The sequence below is a fragment of the Emydura macquarii genome, unplaced genomic scaffold (assembly GCF_026122565.2).
Source record: "Emydura macquarii macquarii isolate MOO-44397 ecotype Brisbane River unplaced genomic scaffold, CSIRO-AGI_Emac_v2 contig_2292, whole genome shotgun sequence".
Taxonomy (NCBI): Eukaryota; Metazoa; Chordata; order Testudines; family Chelidae; genus Emydura; species Emydura macquarii.
In genome coordinates this window covers 67,130-87,757 of record NW_027132429.1, presented here as the reverse complement: position 1 = coordinate 87,757, position 20,628 = coordinate 67,130, and the positions used below count along the sequence as shown (strand labels likewise).

General features: G+C 44.7%; 1 protein-coding gene across 6 annotated transcripts in view; it reads left to right on the top strand.

The window, feature by feature from the left end:
* The first annotated feature begins 375 nt into the window (after positions 1 to 375).
* LOC137161279 (complement C3-like) overlaps positions 376 to 20,628 on the top strand; it is an 82,664-nt gene continuing 62,411 nt past the window's right edge. For 5 of the 6 annotated variants that reach the window (XR_010922056.1, XR_010922054.1, XR_010922053.1 and 2 more), the window contains exons 1-14: positions 376 to 475; positions 1,539 to 1,731; positions 2,849 to 3,011; positions 5,911 to 5,981; positions 6,630 to 6,721; positions 8,597 to 8,679; positions 8,880 to 8,970; positions 9,998 to 10,100; positions 11,013 to 11,133; positions 12,755 to 12,867; positions 13,616 to 13,771; positions 16,415 to 16,627; positions 17,673 to 17,867; positions 18,254 to 18,415. Coding sequence is in view for 1 of the 6 variants with exons in the window: in XM_067560403.1 (XP_067416504.1) it covers positions 405 to 475; positions 1,539 to 1,731; positions 2,849 to 3,011; positions 5,911 to 5,981; positions 6,630 to 6,721; positions 8,597 to 8,679; positions 8,880 to 8,970; positions 9,998 to 10,100; positions 11,013 to 11,133; positions 12,755 to 12,867; positions 13,616 to 13,771; positions 16,415 to 16,627; positions 17,673 to 17,867; positions 18,254 to 18,415 (1,827 nt within the window). In the remaining 5 variants the exon portion in view is untranslated. The remainder of the gene's footprint in view (positions 476 to 1,538; positions 1,732 to 2,848; positions 3,012 to 5,910; positions 5,982 to 6,629; positions 6,722 to 8,596; positions 8,680 to 8,879; positions 8,971 to 9,997; positions 10,101 to 11,012; positions 11,134 to 12,754; positions 12,868 to 13,615; positions 13,772 to 16,414; positions 16,628 to 17,672; positions 17,868 to 18,253; positions 18,416 to 20,628) is intronic. The other variant, XR_010922055.1, reaches the window with a different exon arrangement.

The window sequence follows — 20,628 nt, the reverse complement described above, 5'->3', positions numbered from 1 at the left end:
ATTTATGAAACTTTTGTTAATACTACTACATACTTAAACTCAAAGAAAGGCATCAAAATACAAGTTCACCCAGGTTGCTGTTTTCCCTCAGCCTAGTCCTGTTTGCCAGACCTGAAGAAGAACTCTGGGTGGCTTGAAAGCTAGTCTGTCTCACCACCAGAAGTTGGTCTAATAAAAGATATTACCTCACCCACCTTGTCTCTCCAATATCCTGGGACCAACAAATCTACAACTATGTTGCATACTTGTGGTGTTCAAAATTTTTGTTTCAGTTAAAAATAATTAGTTGCCCGGACTCCCCTTCATTACTGATTAACTGCTCAGCTGTTAGCACAAGGTCTCAGTTTACATTGGATTCACAAGATAAGTAGCCCAGTAACTCTCCTGACCTTCCCATCATCACCATGGAGGGATTTGTTCTCTGCCTGGCAGCCCTGTTTGTATTCTGTTTCCCAGATGTTTCACACAGCCAACTGTAAGTATCCCCACAATTCTGACCTGGTGAGGATATGTTGGGATTCATTAATCTGCTCTGAGTGAAACACCTTAATTTTTGTCTTTTCACCACCTGGTTTTCAAAGCTTCCCTAGTGCAAAGCACTACGCAGTTAGCTCTTAGAGTAGTGCTGGCATCTGGCTGCTCATAATTGGCGGCCAGTCTTTCTGTCTCCTCAGCCCAAGCATGGGGGAACCTCTCACCCTTCGCTTCACACACATTATGAAGAATACAGCACACAGATATCACAGAAGGGAGGTTCTTCTCACTCATGTCCAGCCTAGTGAGGAGACTCCTCCGTGTACCCTTTAAACACCCAAAGGCACATTCTACAACCATTCTGCAACTGCTTAACCTCTTATTAAAACATCCCTTGTCGCTGTCAAGGTGCCCAGTGTACGGCTTCATTAGCCGAGGGAGCAAGGGGTAAGCAGGATCCCTCAGGATCATTATGGGCATTTCCACACCCCCAATTTGAATTTTTTGGTCTGGGAAAAAAGTGCCCGCCTGCATATTAGAGAACAGCCCCGAATTACGAAATACGTGTGCCTGCCCACGTGGCATTTGAATACCTTCTTTCATTCAAAAGGATAATAAAATACTTACAAACTTTACAAAACGTGCATAGACAGATCACTTCAGCATGTCTGGGGTGTAACATAGCAGCAGTGTAACAGTACACAGAAACACAATGACATTTTAGGAGAGGAAGTGAGAAGGAAAACCTTCCCTTCTTTTAGGGGGAACTGAGGTAAACAAAATGTTAGTTACTGAAGCTGGAATTTGGCCAGGAGAGAGATGCTGACATTCCAAGACTTGAGAAAAGTACCATGGAATTTCAAATGACCAAGAATTCAGCTTTATTTCTCCTAAATCAAGGCCAAGCACACACAAGACAAAATGCTTGACATTAATTCAGATAAGGGAGCGTGTGGAGCTTCTTATTGGTGATGAGGTGGAAGAAAGGTGTGCTTGGGAAAGTTGTTGTCTCAGCCAGAGTTTTAAATGCAGACAGAAAATAAATACAATTTCCCCATTAACAGATACACTCTTATCACCCCTAATGTTCTGCGGGTGGAGAGTGAAGAGAAAATATTAGTGGAAGCTCATGGTCTCATCACTTCAACTGAAGTTACAATCACCATACAGGATTTCCCACAGAGGAGACAAAATTTAGCCCAGGTCAAAACCAGCCTGAACCCTGAGAATGGGATGATGGGCACAGCTGTGATAAAGGTGGGTAAAATTCCAGCCTCGTATTACTAAGCAAAACAAATGTTTAAATCAAATTGCAGTATATGTTTGGTACTCTCTATCCAAAAAATTAATTAAAAAACCCAGTTAAAATACCAACTTTTCTTCTCAACACAGCAGTCTTTACTGCATATGAACACATGGAGTCCAATTTTCAACCACGGGTGTTGTGCCCAAAATTACAGGAAACTCCTTAAATCCAGAGCCTTTAGACTCAAAACAAGATCCCTGGTTATGAATTATATTGGTTTGGTCTTCATGGGCATCCTCCTAGCACTAACTAGACCCCCAGAATTCTGTTCCCAGCAGGCATTGAGCTCTCTGATAAATAAGAGAATTTTGCCACAAGAGAATCTGATTGTCCTGATGTCTTGGTTAGAAGTCTGGAAGGGATTGCAATGGCTGCCTAATCTGCCCATGCAGATGGTCACTTAGGCATGTGAAAACCAAGTGCCTGTCTGAACCTGTAAATGTGGGACTTGAAGGTGCAACGTTGGTGAGCATATATGAAGAGTATTGCTGCAGCAGAAACAGATTAATCAGAAATCCCTGCAGTGAGAAATATCTCTATTAAATGAACATCTCTAAGCACCAGATAAGACAGGTCTAGTGACCCATGGTTGGGTATGGGACAAGTAACCTGGGAACTCTCATTCCAACTGACTGGTAGAAATGGGATTTTTGGAGCCTGGTTAAAATCACACAAACCAAAAAAGCACTTCCTACAATCAGCGATTTTATAGTAAGAGGCTCCTGATCCCACTAAAGTGATTAAAAGACTGCCTTTGACTTCACCGGAATCAGCATCAGACAGTAAATGTGACATTCCCTTCAGTGTAGAGGGCCCAGATGAGACCATTTTTGCACTGGGGCACAGTCCATCCTTAATAAATTTGAGGGACACAATCAACTTGCCATAAATCAGCATAGCTCCACTGATGTCACAGGCCATCATTTCTTCTAGTCTTTTGCTACTTTATGTTAATAGTAACTGATTCAGGCTCCACTATCATTAAGCAGATGTGTAGTGTGGTGTGGTGTAACTATTGTCCTATTAAGTAAAACCAAGAACTAATACAATAATCATCTTCTCATTCAGGTTCCTGCTACCGCCATGATGGTAGATTCCAAGCAAAACCAGTATGTGTTTGTTCAGGCCAGATTCCCTCAGCAAACCCTGGAGAAAGTGGTTCTGGTCCATTTCCACAGTGGATATATCTTTATCCAGACAGATAAAACTATCTACACACCTGAGTCTACAGGTACTGCCTTCCTCTAGCATCTTTTAATGGAGGCGACTGTGTACACACTACTGATATAGTTCCAGATCTACAGCAGGGCTGCAGATTTCATGCTGTGGAGATTATTTTACTCATTTTCCAGTTGTTATTCTATTCTGTATTTCATCAGTGATTTCCCAGTTCCCTCTACTATGAGTTTAAGACTTGACTGTACTTTACTATTCACAGTATTGTTAAGCCTTGTCCCTCTTGGAGAATTGAACCGGTTATATTGCACCTGCTTATGCACACTTTAGCTCATCGACATGAGCAATACTGAAATGATTTAAGTTTTGCCCACTGTCCATGCTAATGCCATCCCAAACCATTTCAGCTGCAATGTCCTCTGGGTACCTAGCCTGCAATTCCTAGCTCAATTTTTAAAGGCAATTAGAGATTTTACAAGGTTTCTAGTTCACCATGGAACTGTTAAACCATTTCAAAATGTCTGCACCAAGCTGGCACTAAACCAGTTCAGAATAAACCAGGTAAGCCTTAACTATTTGCTACACATGCTGACCGTTCTGATCAGCTGGTAGACCATTTGTGGTATGTAGACCTATAATTCTGCAAGCATATTAGGGGCTATAATTAGTTTTATTTCTCTAGGATAGACTAACCCTTCATGCAAGTAATTTGCTACATCTTGAGGCTTGACTCTCAATTATCTTGCACTTTGTGTTGTCATTTACACCTTTGCGGAATCAGGGCAAAGTGGGTGTAAAACTATGTCAAATGAGAATCCCCCACTCATACCAGTGGTTGTGTTTTATACTCCTTTTGCACAGATATAAATTACTACACAAGGTATAAGCCAATAGGGAATTGGGCTTCTAGTGTTGTCTGTTAGGGTGTTCAGAGCTCTAACTATCGCCTGGATGGCCCAGGGAACTGGGAATGGGGCATAGAGATTTGTGCCCCAAAATTAGTGGTTCAAATCTATTGTAGGTGGGTAGTGGCAAAGTGGTTACATCTCACCCAGTTCTCTTCAGCATTCTCAACCAACCTTGGTTGAAATCCCTTTTTCATTAAGCAAATTTGCTGTCAATTTACTTGCTAAGTGATGGATGGCAAGGTGTGTCTTTGCACCACCAAATGTACTAGAATAGATCTTTGATGTTCACATCAAGATAGGGTTCCTCCCTCACCTGGCGGTTTACCTCTTCCTGTTGGTTTCCTTCTCAAGTCTCTGCCAGTTCTTCATTAGCATTTGACTTAGAATGGTAATAGACTCCTACTGTATAACATACCATACAAAATGATTTGCTCCCCTACCCCAGGTCCTCCAATGATAATTGTCTCCCATCCTCTGTCTGGAGGAGTCTGTCTCAAGACATGCTATCTTTGAGTGACCTGTTTTTAACTACAAACCTAGAGAACATAATTTTTAGTATATATACCTAATCCCTCAGATATTTTTCCATACATACATCTTACAGTGGTTATGATGACCAGGGTGACACAGACTTTCATTAGAGACCTTACATGACATTCTTTTGGGGATCGCTAAACCCCTATATACTGTAGTGCCCTCTGCCAACTGGCATCCAAAGGTTCTTGGGTCACAGCAATAACTTCTTGAGCAAAGTGTGCACTAATGTTTTCTGTGATAAATAGGTAAGTTAATATTAGTCTAGTTCCTAGTAGTATATGTGCCTGCAGTCACAAAGTCTACTATCATACTATCATGTGTGTGTGTGTGTGTGTGTGTGTGTGTGTGTGTGTGTGTGTGTGTGTGGTGATCAGATAACCCGATTTTATAGGGACAGTCCCAATATTTGGAGCTGTGTCTTACATAGGTGCCTATTACCCTCCACCCCTCCCAATTTTTTACACTTGCTATCTGGTCATAGAATCATAGAAGATTAGGGTTCGAAGGGACATCAGGTGGTCATCTAGTCCAACGGTTCTCAAATGCGGCTACCAGGGGGTTTCTGTGTGGCCATGAACAGCTGGGGAGGGAGGGAGGGGTAAGTGACCCCCCCTCCGCCCCTGCATCTGCCCCAGGGTCTGCGCCAGTGCCTGGGGTCACGACTCCTACCCTTTTCCTTCCCTCCCTGCCAGCTGCTCGATTGCCTCCAGGGTCCTTGCATTCACCCACTCATTTCCCCCCGCCGCAACCATGCAAGCAACCCCCAGCAGCCCCCTCCCTAAGCTGCAGTTCTTCCCCCCCTAAAGCAACCCCCTCCCTGCCTCCTGCCAGGTGACTCAGGGCAATTGCTGCATCTGTAGCCAGATTGGCTGCTCTGCAGGGAAGAACAAGTAACTCCCTCCAGCCACCTGGCAGGAGCTGCAGCTCTTCCTGCACCCCACTCACCTTTCTCACCTGAAAAATGAGTGGGGCAAGTGAGGCAGCCTTTCCATTCAAAGAGATCCTGAACTTTTGCTAATATTCTGATCCACACAACTGATGCATCAAAACCCAGAACTTATTATTTGGATATGTATACGTGCATGTTTATTTGATTTTCCTATTGTTAACTGAGTATATTAGGAAAAATTGTCAATGTGGCCACCAGCAAGAGTTAAAAATTGTTGTGAGAACCACTGATCTAGTCCAACCCCCTGCTCAAAGCAGGATCAACCCCAACTAAATCATCCCATCCAGGGCTTTGTCAAGCCGGGTCTTAAAAACCTCTAAGGATGGAGATTCCACTTCCCTGGGTAACCCACTAAGGTAACTTTGCCACCTCCCAAGGTAACCCACTACCCTTCCTAAGTAACCTAGTTCACCTGTGTATGGGCGTGGGTGTGTGTAAAATCAGGAAATCTCAGATTTATCCTCATTCAACATTCTGAGTAAAAGTAAAATGAATCAACACAAGGTTTCATAGATTATTAATACTGTCCCCCAAGTGATTGTGTTTCTCTATATTTTCAGTCTTTTTTCGACTCTTCACTGTAGGTCAGAAACTAGAGCCAGTGAATAAACATCTTGTTTTACAGTTTGAGGTAAGTCACTTTCCTGTGAGTTTGTCAAAATATTTGGTTTAGCAATCTGACTTTGTAAACTAGAATGCTTTAACTACTAACATAGCTTCCTATAAGCACCATAGCAGCATGGTAGGGCCAGGAGTAAAGCAAAGTGATCACACAAAACCTTACCTGGTAAATCAAGTGCATGCAAAGGATCATTCAGTCATTTACCAGGAAATTTCCAGGGCTTTGGAGAGCAGCTGTGCAGCTCTCAGAGTAGGTCTCAAGGGGAAGCTGCTGCACTGTAGCATTTAAGAAAATTACAAAGCTGTGCACATCTATGCTAGGGTTGCTCAGTGATCTGCAGAGAGGAATAGTGCAGCCAGCAGAGTCTTAAGTGGGAGCAATTAAACTATCTGAACAATTCCCATGGATCTTGGGTGGAATTTCTAAATTGTCAAGGAAGACTTATAGGTTCTTTAGCAGAGAGCTGCTGACTTCATAACAGTCTGTTTTAAAAAGGAAAATCAAGTAAACCAAAACCGTAGACAGAACAGATTATTAAATGATAATTTATCATAAAACCCTTTATCTAGAATGGAAAATTAAACCTGAACAATTACATTGTTAAGAAAAATTCACAGTAATTCTTTCACTAAAATCTAAACCACTTTTCTTTACTAGACCCCTGAGGGCAGCATAGTGGGTCAGCGTTTTGTCTCCTCCTACATCAAAGGCATCTCCACTCAGTCGTTTGGATTACCAGAAGTAACCAAGTAAGTTGCCCTAAATGTCCCTATGTACATATTAACAAAACTTTATAGAAATTAGGCACTGAAGCAGAAGTTGTGGCGAGGAGCTATTTACTGTGCGAGACCCAGCAGCTACTTCACTTTCTACAGCCATCTTTTAGTGACCTGTATAAGCTTGTTAGACATATTCAAATTTGGTGTGAACACATCACAGTTACATTACTCTTGAGAGGGATCTATTCCCCGGTCAAATATACTGGACATAGTTACACATCAGCACAGCAGATAGTTAGATTTTGACACTACTGTGTTGAGGGCCTATACTTCTTCAAGGGACGAGTGTAACATTGGTGTCAGTGTTAGGCAGACTCTTTGAGGGTGGAGAATAGGGCTTCTATTGTGGGAATCTGGAATTGCCATTATATAGACAAACTGAAGATTTAAATTTCCTGAGAGCTGAGTCTGCTGCCCACTGCTCAGACCCATCCTAGCTTACAGACAGCCCCCCAACTTTAAGCAAATACTCACCAGCAACCATACACCCTACAAAAAGTCCAACCCAGGAACCTATCCCTGCAACAAACCCCGTTGCGAGCTCTGCCCACACATGGACTCTAGTGACAGCATCACTGGTCCTAACCACATCAATCACACCATAAGAGGCTCATTCACCTGCACATCCACTAATGTTATATATGCCATCATGTGACAGCAATGCCCCTCTGCCATGTACATTGGCCAAACTGGACTACCACTATGCAAAAGGATAAATGAACACAAACCAGACATAAAAAATAATAACATCCATAAACCAATCGGAGAACACTTCAGTCTCCCAGGGCATTCTGTCACTGACCTGAAAGTTGCTGTACTTCTCCAAAAAAAACCTCCAAAAACAGACTTCAAAGAGAAACTGCTGAGTTAGAAATTATCTGCAAACTTGACACATTTAAACTGGGTTTAAACAGAGATTCGGAATGGCTCTCTCATTACATGAGGTAAATTGCTTTGATCACCCATTCTCACCTCCTACTCAATGGTTGTCATTAGACCTCAAGTACCCGGCTTTTATCCACCTACCCCATTGTTCTCTATGCGCTTGTATATGTACATGATGCCTCCTATATGTTACCCATTTGCTGTATCATTTCTACCTACTGCATCTGAGGAAGTGAGCTGAGGCTCACGAAAGCTTATGCCTGCTGAAATTAAATTTGTTAGTCTTTAAAGTTAGTCTTGTTGTTTTTGCTGTATACAGACTAACGTGGCTACCCCTCAGGAACTCTTCAGCAGGGAGAAGCCATCTCTGAGAGGTGGAATTACCCTCAACTACCACTAGAGGGAGGGAGAGTGCTGAGGGACAAAGCTGTCCCCGACTTGCTGCTAGTGGGAAGCACTGGACCCACAGTGACAGAGGAAGAGCTTTGCTACAGTTAGCACAAATTTTTATGTTAGAATGGCTCATTAAAATGCTTTTATTTCATACTTAATCTTAATATATAAAAATTCCAGATCTCACATTTTTTATCTAACTAACAATAAAATCTGCCAGCAAATGCCATTATGATTAGACATTTGGGGGTGGGATCTAAGTTCTGATCTGGATCCAAAGTTGTGAGATGTTTGGATGTGGGAGTTTGTTTTGGCCTTTGCTCTTATTCTGATACAGGAAACTATTCCCCCCCCCCCCCCCCCGGATAATAAACCCTCAGATGTTGCTTATTTATAAGACATTTCCATGCAGTCATCCCAAATGCAAAGATGACAGCTTGGGTTCAATGCATAGCTCAGACTTTGTTTTACCACCTTGGAACATTGGCTCTCTCACTTCTTCAGGCAATCAGACGTTGCACAATATGTGCCAAATGTGTTCATTCTTCCTCTTATTTCCTCCTCTAGTCTCGGGACCTGGAAGATTGTGGCCTGGTATGAAGACACGTCCCAGCAGAACTTCAGCGCACAATTTGACGTTAAGGAATATGGTAAGAATCCGCACTGTTGTTCAGCACCTACCTTGTCTACTCCCACAGGACATGTCCTCTCTTTTAATCTCCTGACACTGTCCTGGAGAAAACTTTCCATTCATCTGGTCACTAATACTGTCCTACAACCTCCTTGTTCTCCTGTTCTTTTATTTCTCCTTCTAGCTCAATGTTCTCTTCTCCCCTCTCATTTCTTCCAGTGCTACCAAGTTTTGAAGTCACATTGGAGCCATCTGAGAAGTTCATTTACATTGATGACAACAAGGATCTTAAAGTTTCTATCAGTGCAAGGTGGATCTGTGAGCTTGTGGGATGGATCAAGGCTTTACCCAGCCTTGCAGGAAGCCATTTTCCTTCATAGTTTTCAGTGCATTGGTTACAAAAAGAAAAACAAAACATGCTGGCAACCTCAGCTCTGTAACATCTGAGTGTAGAATCCTACCCTTTCCCAAGGATCTCCTCCTCCTGACAACCAAATAGCAGTTCTTAGAAAGTTTTCCTTGGTCTCTGGGAGTCCTGGTTGATCCTGCAGTTCCCATCCCTGCATTATTCACCCCCTCTTCTCCACTGTCTTTGGCAGATGAGAGCAGTAATTCCCCACTTGTTGCTAATCAGGTAGTTGTCTCTGCACAGGGCTTCTCTTTCACCCAGTTCCAATCAACTTCAAAAGCTAAAAAATGACTTAAGGAAAATTCAGAAGCTGCTTGCCTTGACTGAGGTATGAATCCACACAGCTGAAATGAGCCAAGGTGCCATACAGTGAGTACATGAGCTGCAACCACAGCTCCAATTCCCCAGAACAGAGGCCTCTATCACAAGGATTCTCCCCTCACTGGCAGCAGTAATAGATCTGGTATTTATGGTGGACTCAACCTCTAAATGGAAGCATGATCACGTGTGTGTGCGCGCACACACCCTTTTTGTACTAAATGCAGCGTTCAGTCAGTAAAAATCCAGGTGGGCATTAAGTATTCACTGAATCTTCTCAAAGTGAAGTTTCTTATGATGAAAAGCTTTCAGACCCAGCTCGATGAAACATACTAACTCTTGGCATGATGGTTCTTGCTCAGGTCCTTTATCAGCTATTTCTGCCTCCTCCTCCAGCCAGTACAAACAGAGAGAGATTAAATGGAAAAACAAACCCGTTTTTTATTTTTTTCATTTGTTGAATGGCTTGGCCACATCAACCCAAAGAAAATTTGGGTGTCCTGTTTCCAAAGATCAGGAAGGAAATGTCTTTGCCCTAATTCATAAGCCAGCATATATGTTCTCCGGAGATTTTCCTGTGGTTTTTCTTATCTGTTCTTTCCTCCTTCAGGTTCCTCGATGGAAAACAATTATATGGCACTGCCTTTGTCCTCTTTGGGGTAAAGCAAGGTGATGAGAGGCTCATCATCCCCAATTCACTTACGAGAGTTCTGGTAATTCTCATTTTTGGGAGGATTCATGTTCATCAGGAGTGGGAGAAGCACTGGGAAAGTGATGGACACACAAAGATAATGAAATAGAGATCCTCTCCAACAATATGCCACCTTTATCACTTCCTCTTCTATTTTAATATAAGCCAATGCCAGGTTCCCTCCCCCCCCCAAAAAAACCAAAACAAAACAATTTCTAGACTAATTTCTGAGGGGCCATGGGCCAGAGAAGAATGAAATTACATGATCTTAAATTCACCCCAAAAACTCATCTCCAATGTGCTCTGATGTATAAAATGGCTCCTTAAAAGCACCCACCTTCTCTCCCTGATCCCACTGTGCCCCCTAGCTCAGTCAGCTATAGGTGCTGCTCCCTTGTACAGTGCCCAGGAAGTAACCCATTGGCCAAAGCTTCTCTGTTGTCAGCCCCAAGGAGCCACTGTCCCCTTGCTCTATGCAGCTCCCTCAGCTCCCATCACAGAGAAATTAAAGAGCACATTTGCCATAAGGCAGCATCATTGCTCCTTTACCCGGGTAGCCAAAGTGCTGCTGATGAGCTAAAAGCATCCAGTGGGTGGGTGAGGTTGTGCGGCCTGCGTTGTGCCTTCTGACCTTAAAAGTCTATGAGTTGGTTCTATGCTGGGACCTGTGGACTCTGCATGCTGCACCATAGTATTAATAATGAGGGCTGCAATTTATTCCATTTTATGCTCTTTTAAACACAGCCATTTGGCTCCTCGTAAGACGATAACCTTAGGATTTGGGGAAAATTTGAGTGGCCTCCTTGGAACTACGTGAAAGTTACAGGGCAGGTGGCTGTGTGTGTGTGTGTGTGTGTGTGTGTGTGTGTGTGAGAGAGAGAGAGAGAGAGAGAGAAAGTGTGCATGTGTTAAGAAATCATTACTCTCATTCTAGATAATTGATGGGGCTGGAGAAGCAGTGCTAACCAAAGTGATGCTGCAGGCTCGATTTCACGATCTCAATGAACTCATTGGCCATTCTATCTACATCTCTGTGACTGTTTTAACAGATTCAGGTGAGAAACAGTTTTGCTTGCTTGAGTTCAAGTCATGGTGGGTTTTTTTGTCTTTCAATCCCTGTTATGATTGGGCTACCATACAATCCTGCAGGCCACATCTTGCTCTCATTTACACTGGCATGAACCAAGAGTAACACCATAGTGGCATTATTTCACACTTACACTGATGTTGCTGAGATTGCAACCCGGCATTGCCTTGCTCCTGGTAGTTTACCCATGTAGTTGAGGCCCCCTGGAACATTTAAGCTTAGAGGCTTTGCAGTCTACCCTGAAGCATATGTATTTTGGTGGCTCTTTCTGAAGTGGTTGGGTTGGGAGGGATCATTAATATGGGTACTGGATCAGCTGGAACTATTTAGCATAGGTGCTGACATTTTTTGTTTTGCTGGGGGGTGCCCTACCCTGGCTCCCCCCACAGGGTCACACAAGGGCAGGAGGCAGCAGGCTGTGCCAGAACACAAGCCCCACCGAAGAAGTCCCAATCCTGCCCCTGCTGCCACTGAGACTGCATGGGGGAGGGAAGGAGGGCAGGCAGGGTCAGGAGGCAGCAGGCTAGGCTCAGGGTGCCCGGTTTTCCAGCCAGGAGCCCCAAACCACCCCACCCCCTCCCTAGCCTTAGCTTTAGCCCTAGCCTAGTTGGGCTCCCTGCAGGACTTACCTGCTGCCTGGCAGCCTGGAGTCGGAGGGAGCCTGGCTGGGAGCTGCAGCCACACACACGTTGGCTAACAGACACAAAATAATTCAAGTTAGAGGAGGGGAGGCACTGCAGGTGGGGTGGCCCCAAACCCCAGGTGAGCAGCAGGGGCTGGTGGCGCTGTATGTGAACACCCAGTGTGGCAGCCAGTCTAACCCTAACCCCTAAAACTGCATTTTTTTTTTTTTTTGTTACAGTGAGGAGAGGGAAGGCATGGCTTGAGAGTTGGGCCCGGGCCCTGGCCCATGCCCATGCCCATGCCCTCCTCCCTGGCTGGATGCCTGGGTCCTGCCCTGAGGCTGCCAGAGGCTGGAGTAGGGGCCCCAGCTCCAGTCAGAATGATTCAGCCTTGTGCTGCTGGAGCCCAGGGAGATAATAATTCACAGCTGATTGATTTAACCTGATTAAATCAAACAGCTAATTGGCAGCAGGTGGGGCAAGACAAACTGCAGCCACAGTCTGTGGGTGAAATAGCTGATCAGCAGACTCCGCCAACAGCTAATCACCCTAACTGTCCCAGTGGGTGCTGAGCATCCACTTTTTTTCTGTGGGTGGTGAGGACCCCTGGGCACCTGCAAAGTTGGCACCTATGCTATTTAGTAAGTCATTTTAAGCTGATTTGCGATCACACTAAAGGCCTTGGATAACTGCATTTTGTAAATCAAAGTAAAATATATTTTAAAATAATGGAATCCAGAGAATTCCTTCCTTCCATGGCTCAGAATTATTCATTGAGTTGGCACTTTAAAACATATAGAGGAAAACAGAGGGCTGACTCTTCTCACAATTAAGCTAATTTATATCTGAAATAACTCCATTGGTAGCAGAATAGTTACTCTGGATTGACACCAGAGCAGCTGAGATCAGAATATAGTCTGAAATCAACATTTTTTAATTTCTCTATTCTCTGGCTTCCCTTTGCAGGCATCAGGATGGTAGAAGCAGCAAATATTAATATTGTGACATTTCCTCCATATGAGATCCACTTCACAAATACCCCCAAGTACTTCAAACCGGGGATGCCTTTTGAACTCATGGTAATAACACTTCTGTCAGGAAGTGGACCTTCTTTGTGTATTAACAGGAAAAAAAAGGACAGATTCTTATCTCATTTACGCAGGCCTAAATCCACAGTAACTCCAAGAAAGTCAATGGAATTACTCCAGATTTATGGCAGTTTAGCTGAGTCTAGTCCCAAACTGCCAGTGAATCTAGAGACATGTGAGGCACCTGGATACTAGTTTGGTCCACAATGGGCCATACAGAGGGCAGTGGATCCCACCTGGACCATATGCCAGGACCTCAGACTTTTGTGAGTTGGAGTCTAGCCTCCACCACCCTAACATACCTTAATAAGAGAACTATGTTTGGGACCCTTGTGATCTATGGCTGTTTGCCTCCCATTGAGGTAGACATGCACTAGCCAGCCTGAGCTGGTGATGTGATTAAGAAAGTAAGGAAGGACAGGCTAGGATTTTGGGGTGGGAAGATATATATTGATGGGTTCTGCAAAGGGAAAATGAGAGTCTGGGAGACTTAGTGGTCAGTGGAAGCAGGAACGAGTGTAGGACAGAGGGTCACTGGCAGAAAATTGTCGTTGAGGATAGAAGGAAGTTGGAAGACAATTGCGGAAAGCATGAAAGGTATTGGTGGAATCATTCTTTTCCTGCCTGTTTCATCTATTTTTCTGTTTAACGCAATGAAACTGACCTATTCAGATAGAATATGAAGTAGGGGTCACTGTGCTAATATGAGCTTCTTCATTCTGTTTCCCCGTTACCTCAGATCTCTGTCACAAACCCTGATGGGACCCCAGCTGTGCATGTCCCCTTAAAGATCGAAGCCAGTTTCCAGGATTCTACATTGATTCAGACTCTGGGAGATGGGATCGCAAAGTTAAATGTGAACACAACCGGGGATAGAGCACAGTTACAAATCTTTGTGAGTAACCTTACACTCACACAGGAGGCTGGGCTTGATATACCCACCTGCTGGGTTATTCTTTGGGTGACATTTCACACATGCAATTGGACTTCACATGGGACGCTTAGCAGGGGAGGGGGACTGAAATTCATTTGTCCACCTGCAGCCAGTGTGTAAAACAGTGCTGCGGTGACTGCTACCACAGGATGGAATAACATCAGCTGCTCTGTCTCCTCTATGCTGGATGTTGGGGCACCGATCCAGCCCTTATCAGTGCAAGTCAGAAGCCAGAGTGATTTTGCAAAGAGCAAAAGGCACGAAACCTATGACATACTCCTTGAAAGTGCACCAGCATACAGGGCTGGCCAGTTTAGGTCTTAGTAATGGGTTACAGGGACCTGAGCTTCCAACTGAAACCCAATCCAAGTTGATGGTGACCAGAAGTGCTTACTACATCATGGTTGCTACATGTTTGATATGAAATGAGTTTGATGAGTCTCAGTCCAGTTCTTACTGTAGAAGAGTGTTGTGTCTTTTGTTCATTACATAACAAATGTACCATGAAGGCCCCACACAGGCACAGTGGGCTCCAAGTAACTGTGCTTATTAAACACACATAACAGTGCAAGGCCTAGTTACATATATACACCCCTGCTCTGGCAGGGTCTGATGGCATTTAAAACACAGAAGACAGTAAGGGCTGCTAGAAGGCTCACAAGTTATTTTAAAAGATATTACCCAATTCTGATACACTACAAGGAGCTCATATCTCAGAATCACCATCACAACAGGCACTTGCTGCCAGTCTCAGCAGATAGGCTAATGAAGGGCTTTGGAGACTGAACTCACCTCTTACTGTCTGGGACAGGCATTAGGCACATTGGTGGAGGATGGTGTGAAGAAGCTCGTCCATGGGGCACCTGTCCTGTAGCTAGAAGACTTCAGTCTCATTCACCTTTTGCCAGCACTAGGTTCACTCAGGAAGAAAATGAAATTGAAATGAATCATACATCTATGCATTCTCCCTCTCTCTCTCTATTGGTCCTGATGTTTACTCCTCACTGTAGTACTTGCACGTCTCATAATTATTAATGAATTTATCCTGACAGCAGCCCTGTGAGATGAGAGTTAATATTAATGCAATTTACAGAGGCCAAGAGACACTAAGGTGACCAGATTTTCAAAATAACTCCTTTCCTTTTTAGGGTTGCAAACGAAGCAGCCACATTTTCAAAGGTGTTCAACACCCGCTAACTTGCATTGCACTCTATAGAAGTGTGAGGAGGATTCTCCCTTGTTCTCAATAGGTGCTGGGTGTTTTTGAGAATCTGGCCCTTTCAATTTAGGTGCCTAAATGGGAATTGAACTCTTGAATATCTGGCAATAGGTGAATTTCTAAGGGTCTGTAAGGTGGTGGGCCATCCCTCCCTGTCCATCTGGGAGGAAGGCCACACTTCCTCACTCCGGTGTCCCTGTGTGGACAGAAACTGGCTGGGGGGAATTAGCAGTTGGGCCAGGATCCTGGCCCTTTCTGCTGCTCACCGGAATTGAAGCGCTTCCCAGCCTGGGTCCTCTGGCAGGGCAGGCAGGGAGGGAGTCTCTGGGTCCGGCCGTCAAGCAGAGCAGGGCATGTGACACAGTCTCTAGCCCTATGGAGGGTGAGTCAGTGGTCTATGGCCCCAGCCCTCAAGTAAGGCAGGGCGAGTAAGCCGACTCCAGCCCGAGGCGGGGCAAGTCAGCAGTCTATGGCCCCAGGTAGGGCAGACAAACAGTCGATAACCCTGGGCAGAGCAGGCAAACAGTCTGTGGTGCAGGCCTCTGGTCTGGGCAGGACTCCAACTGCAACTCATTGATACAGCTGCAGGCCACAACTCAAGCAGACTTGTCCAACTCCCCTGGGCTACTTCCTTCCCCACTTCCCTAGAGTACCTGGCTCCTAGGATCACCTTCAGTCTCCTCGGGATACTCAGCTGGGGCAAGTTCCACATTCCCTCGGCGTCATTGACTGGTGGCAGCTCTGGCGGCTCCTTGAGGTCGCAGGTGGCCAGCAGCTCCTTCAGGTTGCTGGCGGCTCTAGCAGCTCTGTGGGGATGTAGGCGGCCGGTAGCTCCGGCAGCCTGTCTGGGGTCCAGGCCTCAGGCAGCCCTGCAGCAGCACTACGGTCTGGCTGGGGCCTCAGAGCGGGTGGAGAGACATCCTTCCTCTCCAGCACCAGCAGCCTGCCTCTGACTGAGCAAGAGGCCTCTCCTTTTATACTTCCTGCTCCGCCCCCCTCCCAGCTTCCGATGGGCTGTCCTTCCCTGTCCATCTCTGAGCGAAACCACGCCGCCTCGCTACAGAGTCACACGGGGAGTCTCGTGGCAGGGGGTATTGAACACAGCTCTCATGAGTGCCAGTTGAGTGCCTGACCCGCAAAATGGTCTTCCCATCTCACTTGCTACGTTGCTTTAATGAATAGATGTCCTTGATTTTTCTTGCATTTACGAACCAATTTTTATTTAAAGATTTGGGGCCAGATTCTGTCTCCATTACACCAGTGTAAATCTGGAGAAATACCACTGCAGACACTCTGGATTTACACCAGCGTACCTGGCACAGAGTGGGTGTAAAGATCAAACTCAGCTTCAGATTCAGCTGACATTTCCCCCCCACCTCTTTAAGGTGAAAACTGCTCTCAAGAACCGACCAGAGAACCGCCAGGCCATTAAGTCCATGGTGGCTGAAGCCTATCAGACACAAGGAGGATCTAAAAACTATCTCCACTTACTGGTCTCAGCTACGGAGGTCAGACTTAGAGACAACTTACTTGTGAGTTTCAACATGAAAACCAATAGCCCAGATGATCTGAACCAGATCAAATATATCACTTACCTGGTGAGTGTTTTTGTTCTTAATTACTGAAATCTCGTTAAATCTCAGAACTGGTGAGGAACATGAGTCTGAGCTTTATTGATCACCTCTGCATTGCATGGAGCATCTACCAGTATTGACTAACAACCCCCAAAGTCCTGTTTCCAGGGCTTATGCTTGATGCAGTGGAAAAGCAGAAGCCATGGGAGGGACATAAATGCGAGGAAGAATGGCCAGGAAGATGAGATTAGTGGCAATATGTTGAATGGATGTAAGGGGGTAAGGATGGAAGCATCAAAGCCTGAGAGGAGGAGCTTACAGTGATCAAAGTGTGAGATGAGAAGGACCTGAACAATAGTTTTGGTAATCTGTATGAATAAGACAGACTGCATCTTTGGGATGTTTATAGAAGGAGAAGCTACAACGTGTAGATATTGCCTGGATGTGTGGCCTGGGGTGAAACCTTTTGTTCTAGATCTGTCATGGGCCCATGTGCTCCTCTAGGCAGACAAACTCTGTGAACAAATGTAATTCCTAAGCAGGGATTCTTAGATTACTGGTGGAGAGGTCCTCTCCTCAGGCCCTTCCTTACTCCGAGTTCCCCTTGCCCAGATGAGAAGCTCCTTGCCCAGATCCTTCCTTGGTTTAGATTCCAGGAGCTTCCCCTTCTCTCCTCAGGGCCAGATGTCTCCCTGCTTTACTCTTCTGTCTTCCAGGATGGCTCTCTCTCTAGTTCCAACTCCAAGGTCATCTGATTGGCTGAAGTGGAGGGACTGAGCTGTCCATTAGAAAGTCCTCTGATCAGTCTCAACATTTTCAGCCACTCAGCCTCTTGCTTGCCCTTTTAGAGTCTATTAGAAATATAATATTTGGATTAGATAATTTTTGGATTTGGGGGTGCAAAGAGTATGTGAAAATCAAAGTTCAGTCTTGCAGCCTTGCATTTATTCTATAGGTTTTAATGGACAACTAAAATATTCCAAATGACTGGATCTAGTCCTACTACGCAAAATTGGTGGACACAAAGTTTTATTATTTTTAAGAATCCATGTCTCGTATTCCCCATTAGATTCTGAATAAAGGGATGATCATTCATGCTGGAAGACAGGCAAAGGGAGCTGGACAAACTTTGGTGACCATGTCCTTGCCCATCACTCCAGACCTCATGCCATCTTTCCGCATTGTGGGTTACTATCACATAAGACAGAAGGAGATTGTGGCAGACTCAGTCCGAATAGACGTCAAAGGCACCTGCATGGGAACGGTGGGTTGATCTTTCTGATCCTCTACAGGCTAGAGTGATAATACAAACTGTCACTTTCTCATAAAGCCATTGCTATTATCAGGAAGAGACTCAAGGGTTCTACTTCCTTGTCCTGTTCCTTAAGAACAGTGGTGGTCAGAGCTTCCTGAGACACACAGCTACTTTTCCACTGTGGCCAGAGGAAAAAAAACATTCAAAGAGCAACTGTACAGATACACTGTTGAGCCAGATTTTGATCTGTTACGTCAATGTAAATCTGGAGAAACGCCATTGATAATGATTTTGGAAATAAGAAGGAAAAATAATATAATATTTTCTTATGAAAAAGAAGGATATAAACCACTCCTGCTTTAAAACAGTCCCTCACTAAACTTTGTTTCAAACAGCTGGTCGTCAAAAATGCTACTGAGGTGGACAATAGAATCCATAGGTCAGCAAGCTTCATAAAAATAAAAATAGAAGGTGATGCTACAGCTCGCATCGCGCTGGTGGCTGTGGACAAAGGAGTCAATTTTCTGAACAACAAACACACAATTACACAAACTCAGGTAGGCCATGAAAGACATTGTGATATAGATTGTAAATTGTGTTGCTTTATAGCATGCAGCATGCTGAAATGAGGTTGAATTTTATTTTCACTTTATATTCCACCTGACAGTTCAAAAAAGGCTCAGTCTGGTAAAAGCAGGGATTCCTCCTCAAGTATTTGTCCCTGTGTGTATTCCAGCATAGGTGCACATGCCCCCCGTGCACCCAAGGTTGGAGTTTTTGCTAGCAGTTCCATTCAGTCCATGCATATGCCTTGAGTAACCTTACCCCCCATACCAAGGGCATAAAGGGCAGTGTAGGACTAACCATTATTCCAGTTTATTCTCTTCCTCCTTGGTCTATCCACAGCACTTAGCTTAGTTTTCTCTATCTTTTGAATAATAGTTGTTATTGACATTTGCCCATTGGCTTTAGTTTTTAAGTTAGCGTAAGTTTTTTATGTCAAATTGTTTATCTTGTGAATGGGTGTTTCCCCTTAATGATGACCATGCTTACTGTCTTTTCTCTTTAGGAGAATATCAAATCCCCTCGAAGTGTAGTACTGGTAGGTCATATTGTAAAAGAACTAGAAAATCAAGGGAAACAAAACTGAAAATGTTGCTGCTAAGCCATTCCATGTGGCGGGTCTTGGACACCCAGCAGTCAGAGGGATCAAAGAGCCCCTTCCAGCTCTGCATCTATGACCTCTTAAGTGTCACACAGTTAAACCTACCATAAAAGATTCAAGTAGGAAGAGCCAGGGGGAAGTGCTAGAGGGGAAAGCTAAATCTCCTTCTAAAGAAACAAGGGATAAATCCTCTTCAAAAAAGAGGTTGAGATCTCCTTTCTGCTCTGAATTGGGTCTGTGAATCTGTGATCCAGTAAGGGTACAGATGGAGCACTGAAGGAAAAGGAAACTAATTCTTTGGCAGCGATACCGAAGAGCTCTGTGTTTATCTTCTTGATGTGGGACTTTCTGCGGTTGCCTCTCGCTTGGTGCTGACTTTCTCTAGGCTCATGTGTCTCTATGCTCCTACAGTCTAGAGCTACCTCCTGTTCCCATTCCAATATTCACCATGTGATTCCAAGAGGACTTCAGCTATAGATTGGGACACTTGGACAAGACAGGCCTGGGGCCCAGTACCATATCGGTCCCCACAGTGGCCCTATTGATGCCTTGGGAGATGTCACCAGCATCCAAATCTACATCACTGATGGCTCATACAAGTAAATCATTGAGAAGGGAGCCTTCTCCTGCTGGTTCTGGCTGACCAGTGATGTGGGTACTGATCAACCATTTGGCCCTCATGGCCAGGTTTTTCCTGAGCCCATCTTGCTATTTTCAAAAATCTCCAACAGATGAAGATGGGACACAAGATTGGGAGTCCCCTGAATTACTACAAAGGATTCTTTCCCAGATGTTTGGCTGATGGGTCTAGCCCACCTGTTCAGGGTCTAGCTGATCACCATATATGGGGTCGAGAAGGAATTTTCCACTAGATCAGATTTCCAGAGTCCCTGGGGAGGTTTTCACCTTCCTCTGCAGTGTGGGGCACAGTTCACTTGCTGGTTTGAACTACAGTAAATGGTGGATTCTCAGTAAGTTGAAGTCTTTAAATCAGGAATGGGTGGGTGAGGTTCTGAGGCCTGCGATTGTGTAAGAGGTCAAACTAAATTATTATGATGGTCCCTTCTGGCCTTAAAATCAGTGTATGATTTTATATAAGACAGTGTATGATACAATCTGCATTTCACTGGCTCTTTCTACCTTTTGGGGACAGATTGTACCATTTCCTTCATACCTGGTAGCCCATCACTTTGGACAAGTGGATGTTAGGCATGGTGGAATCTGGCTATACCCTCTGGCTGCTTTCTATCCCCTCCCTATAATCTCCCCTACCCAGTCCGTCTTTAGGGACCCTTCTCACGAGTCTGTGCTAAGACAAGAAGTCCAGCCTCTATGTACTTTTGGAGTGGTAGAAGTGCCCTCACATCATCAGAACAGGGGGCCTTACTCCCATTATTTTCTGATTCCCAAAGCTAGAGGTGGTCTCAGAGTCATCCTAGACCTTTGGAACATCAAAAAATACATCAGGAAGATAAAGTTCTGCATACTGTCCCTGGCTGTGATTATCCTTTCCCTGGATCTGGAAGAATGGTATGCTGCCTTTGAATTACAGGACACTTGCTTCCACATGGTGATCCATCCTGCCCACAAGAGGTTCCTTGAGTT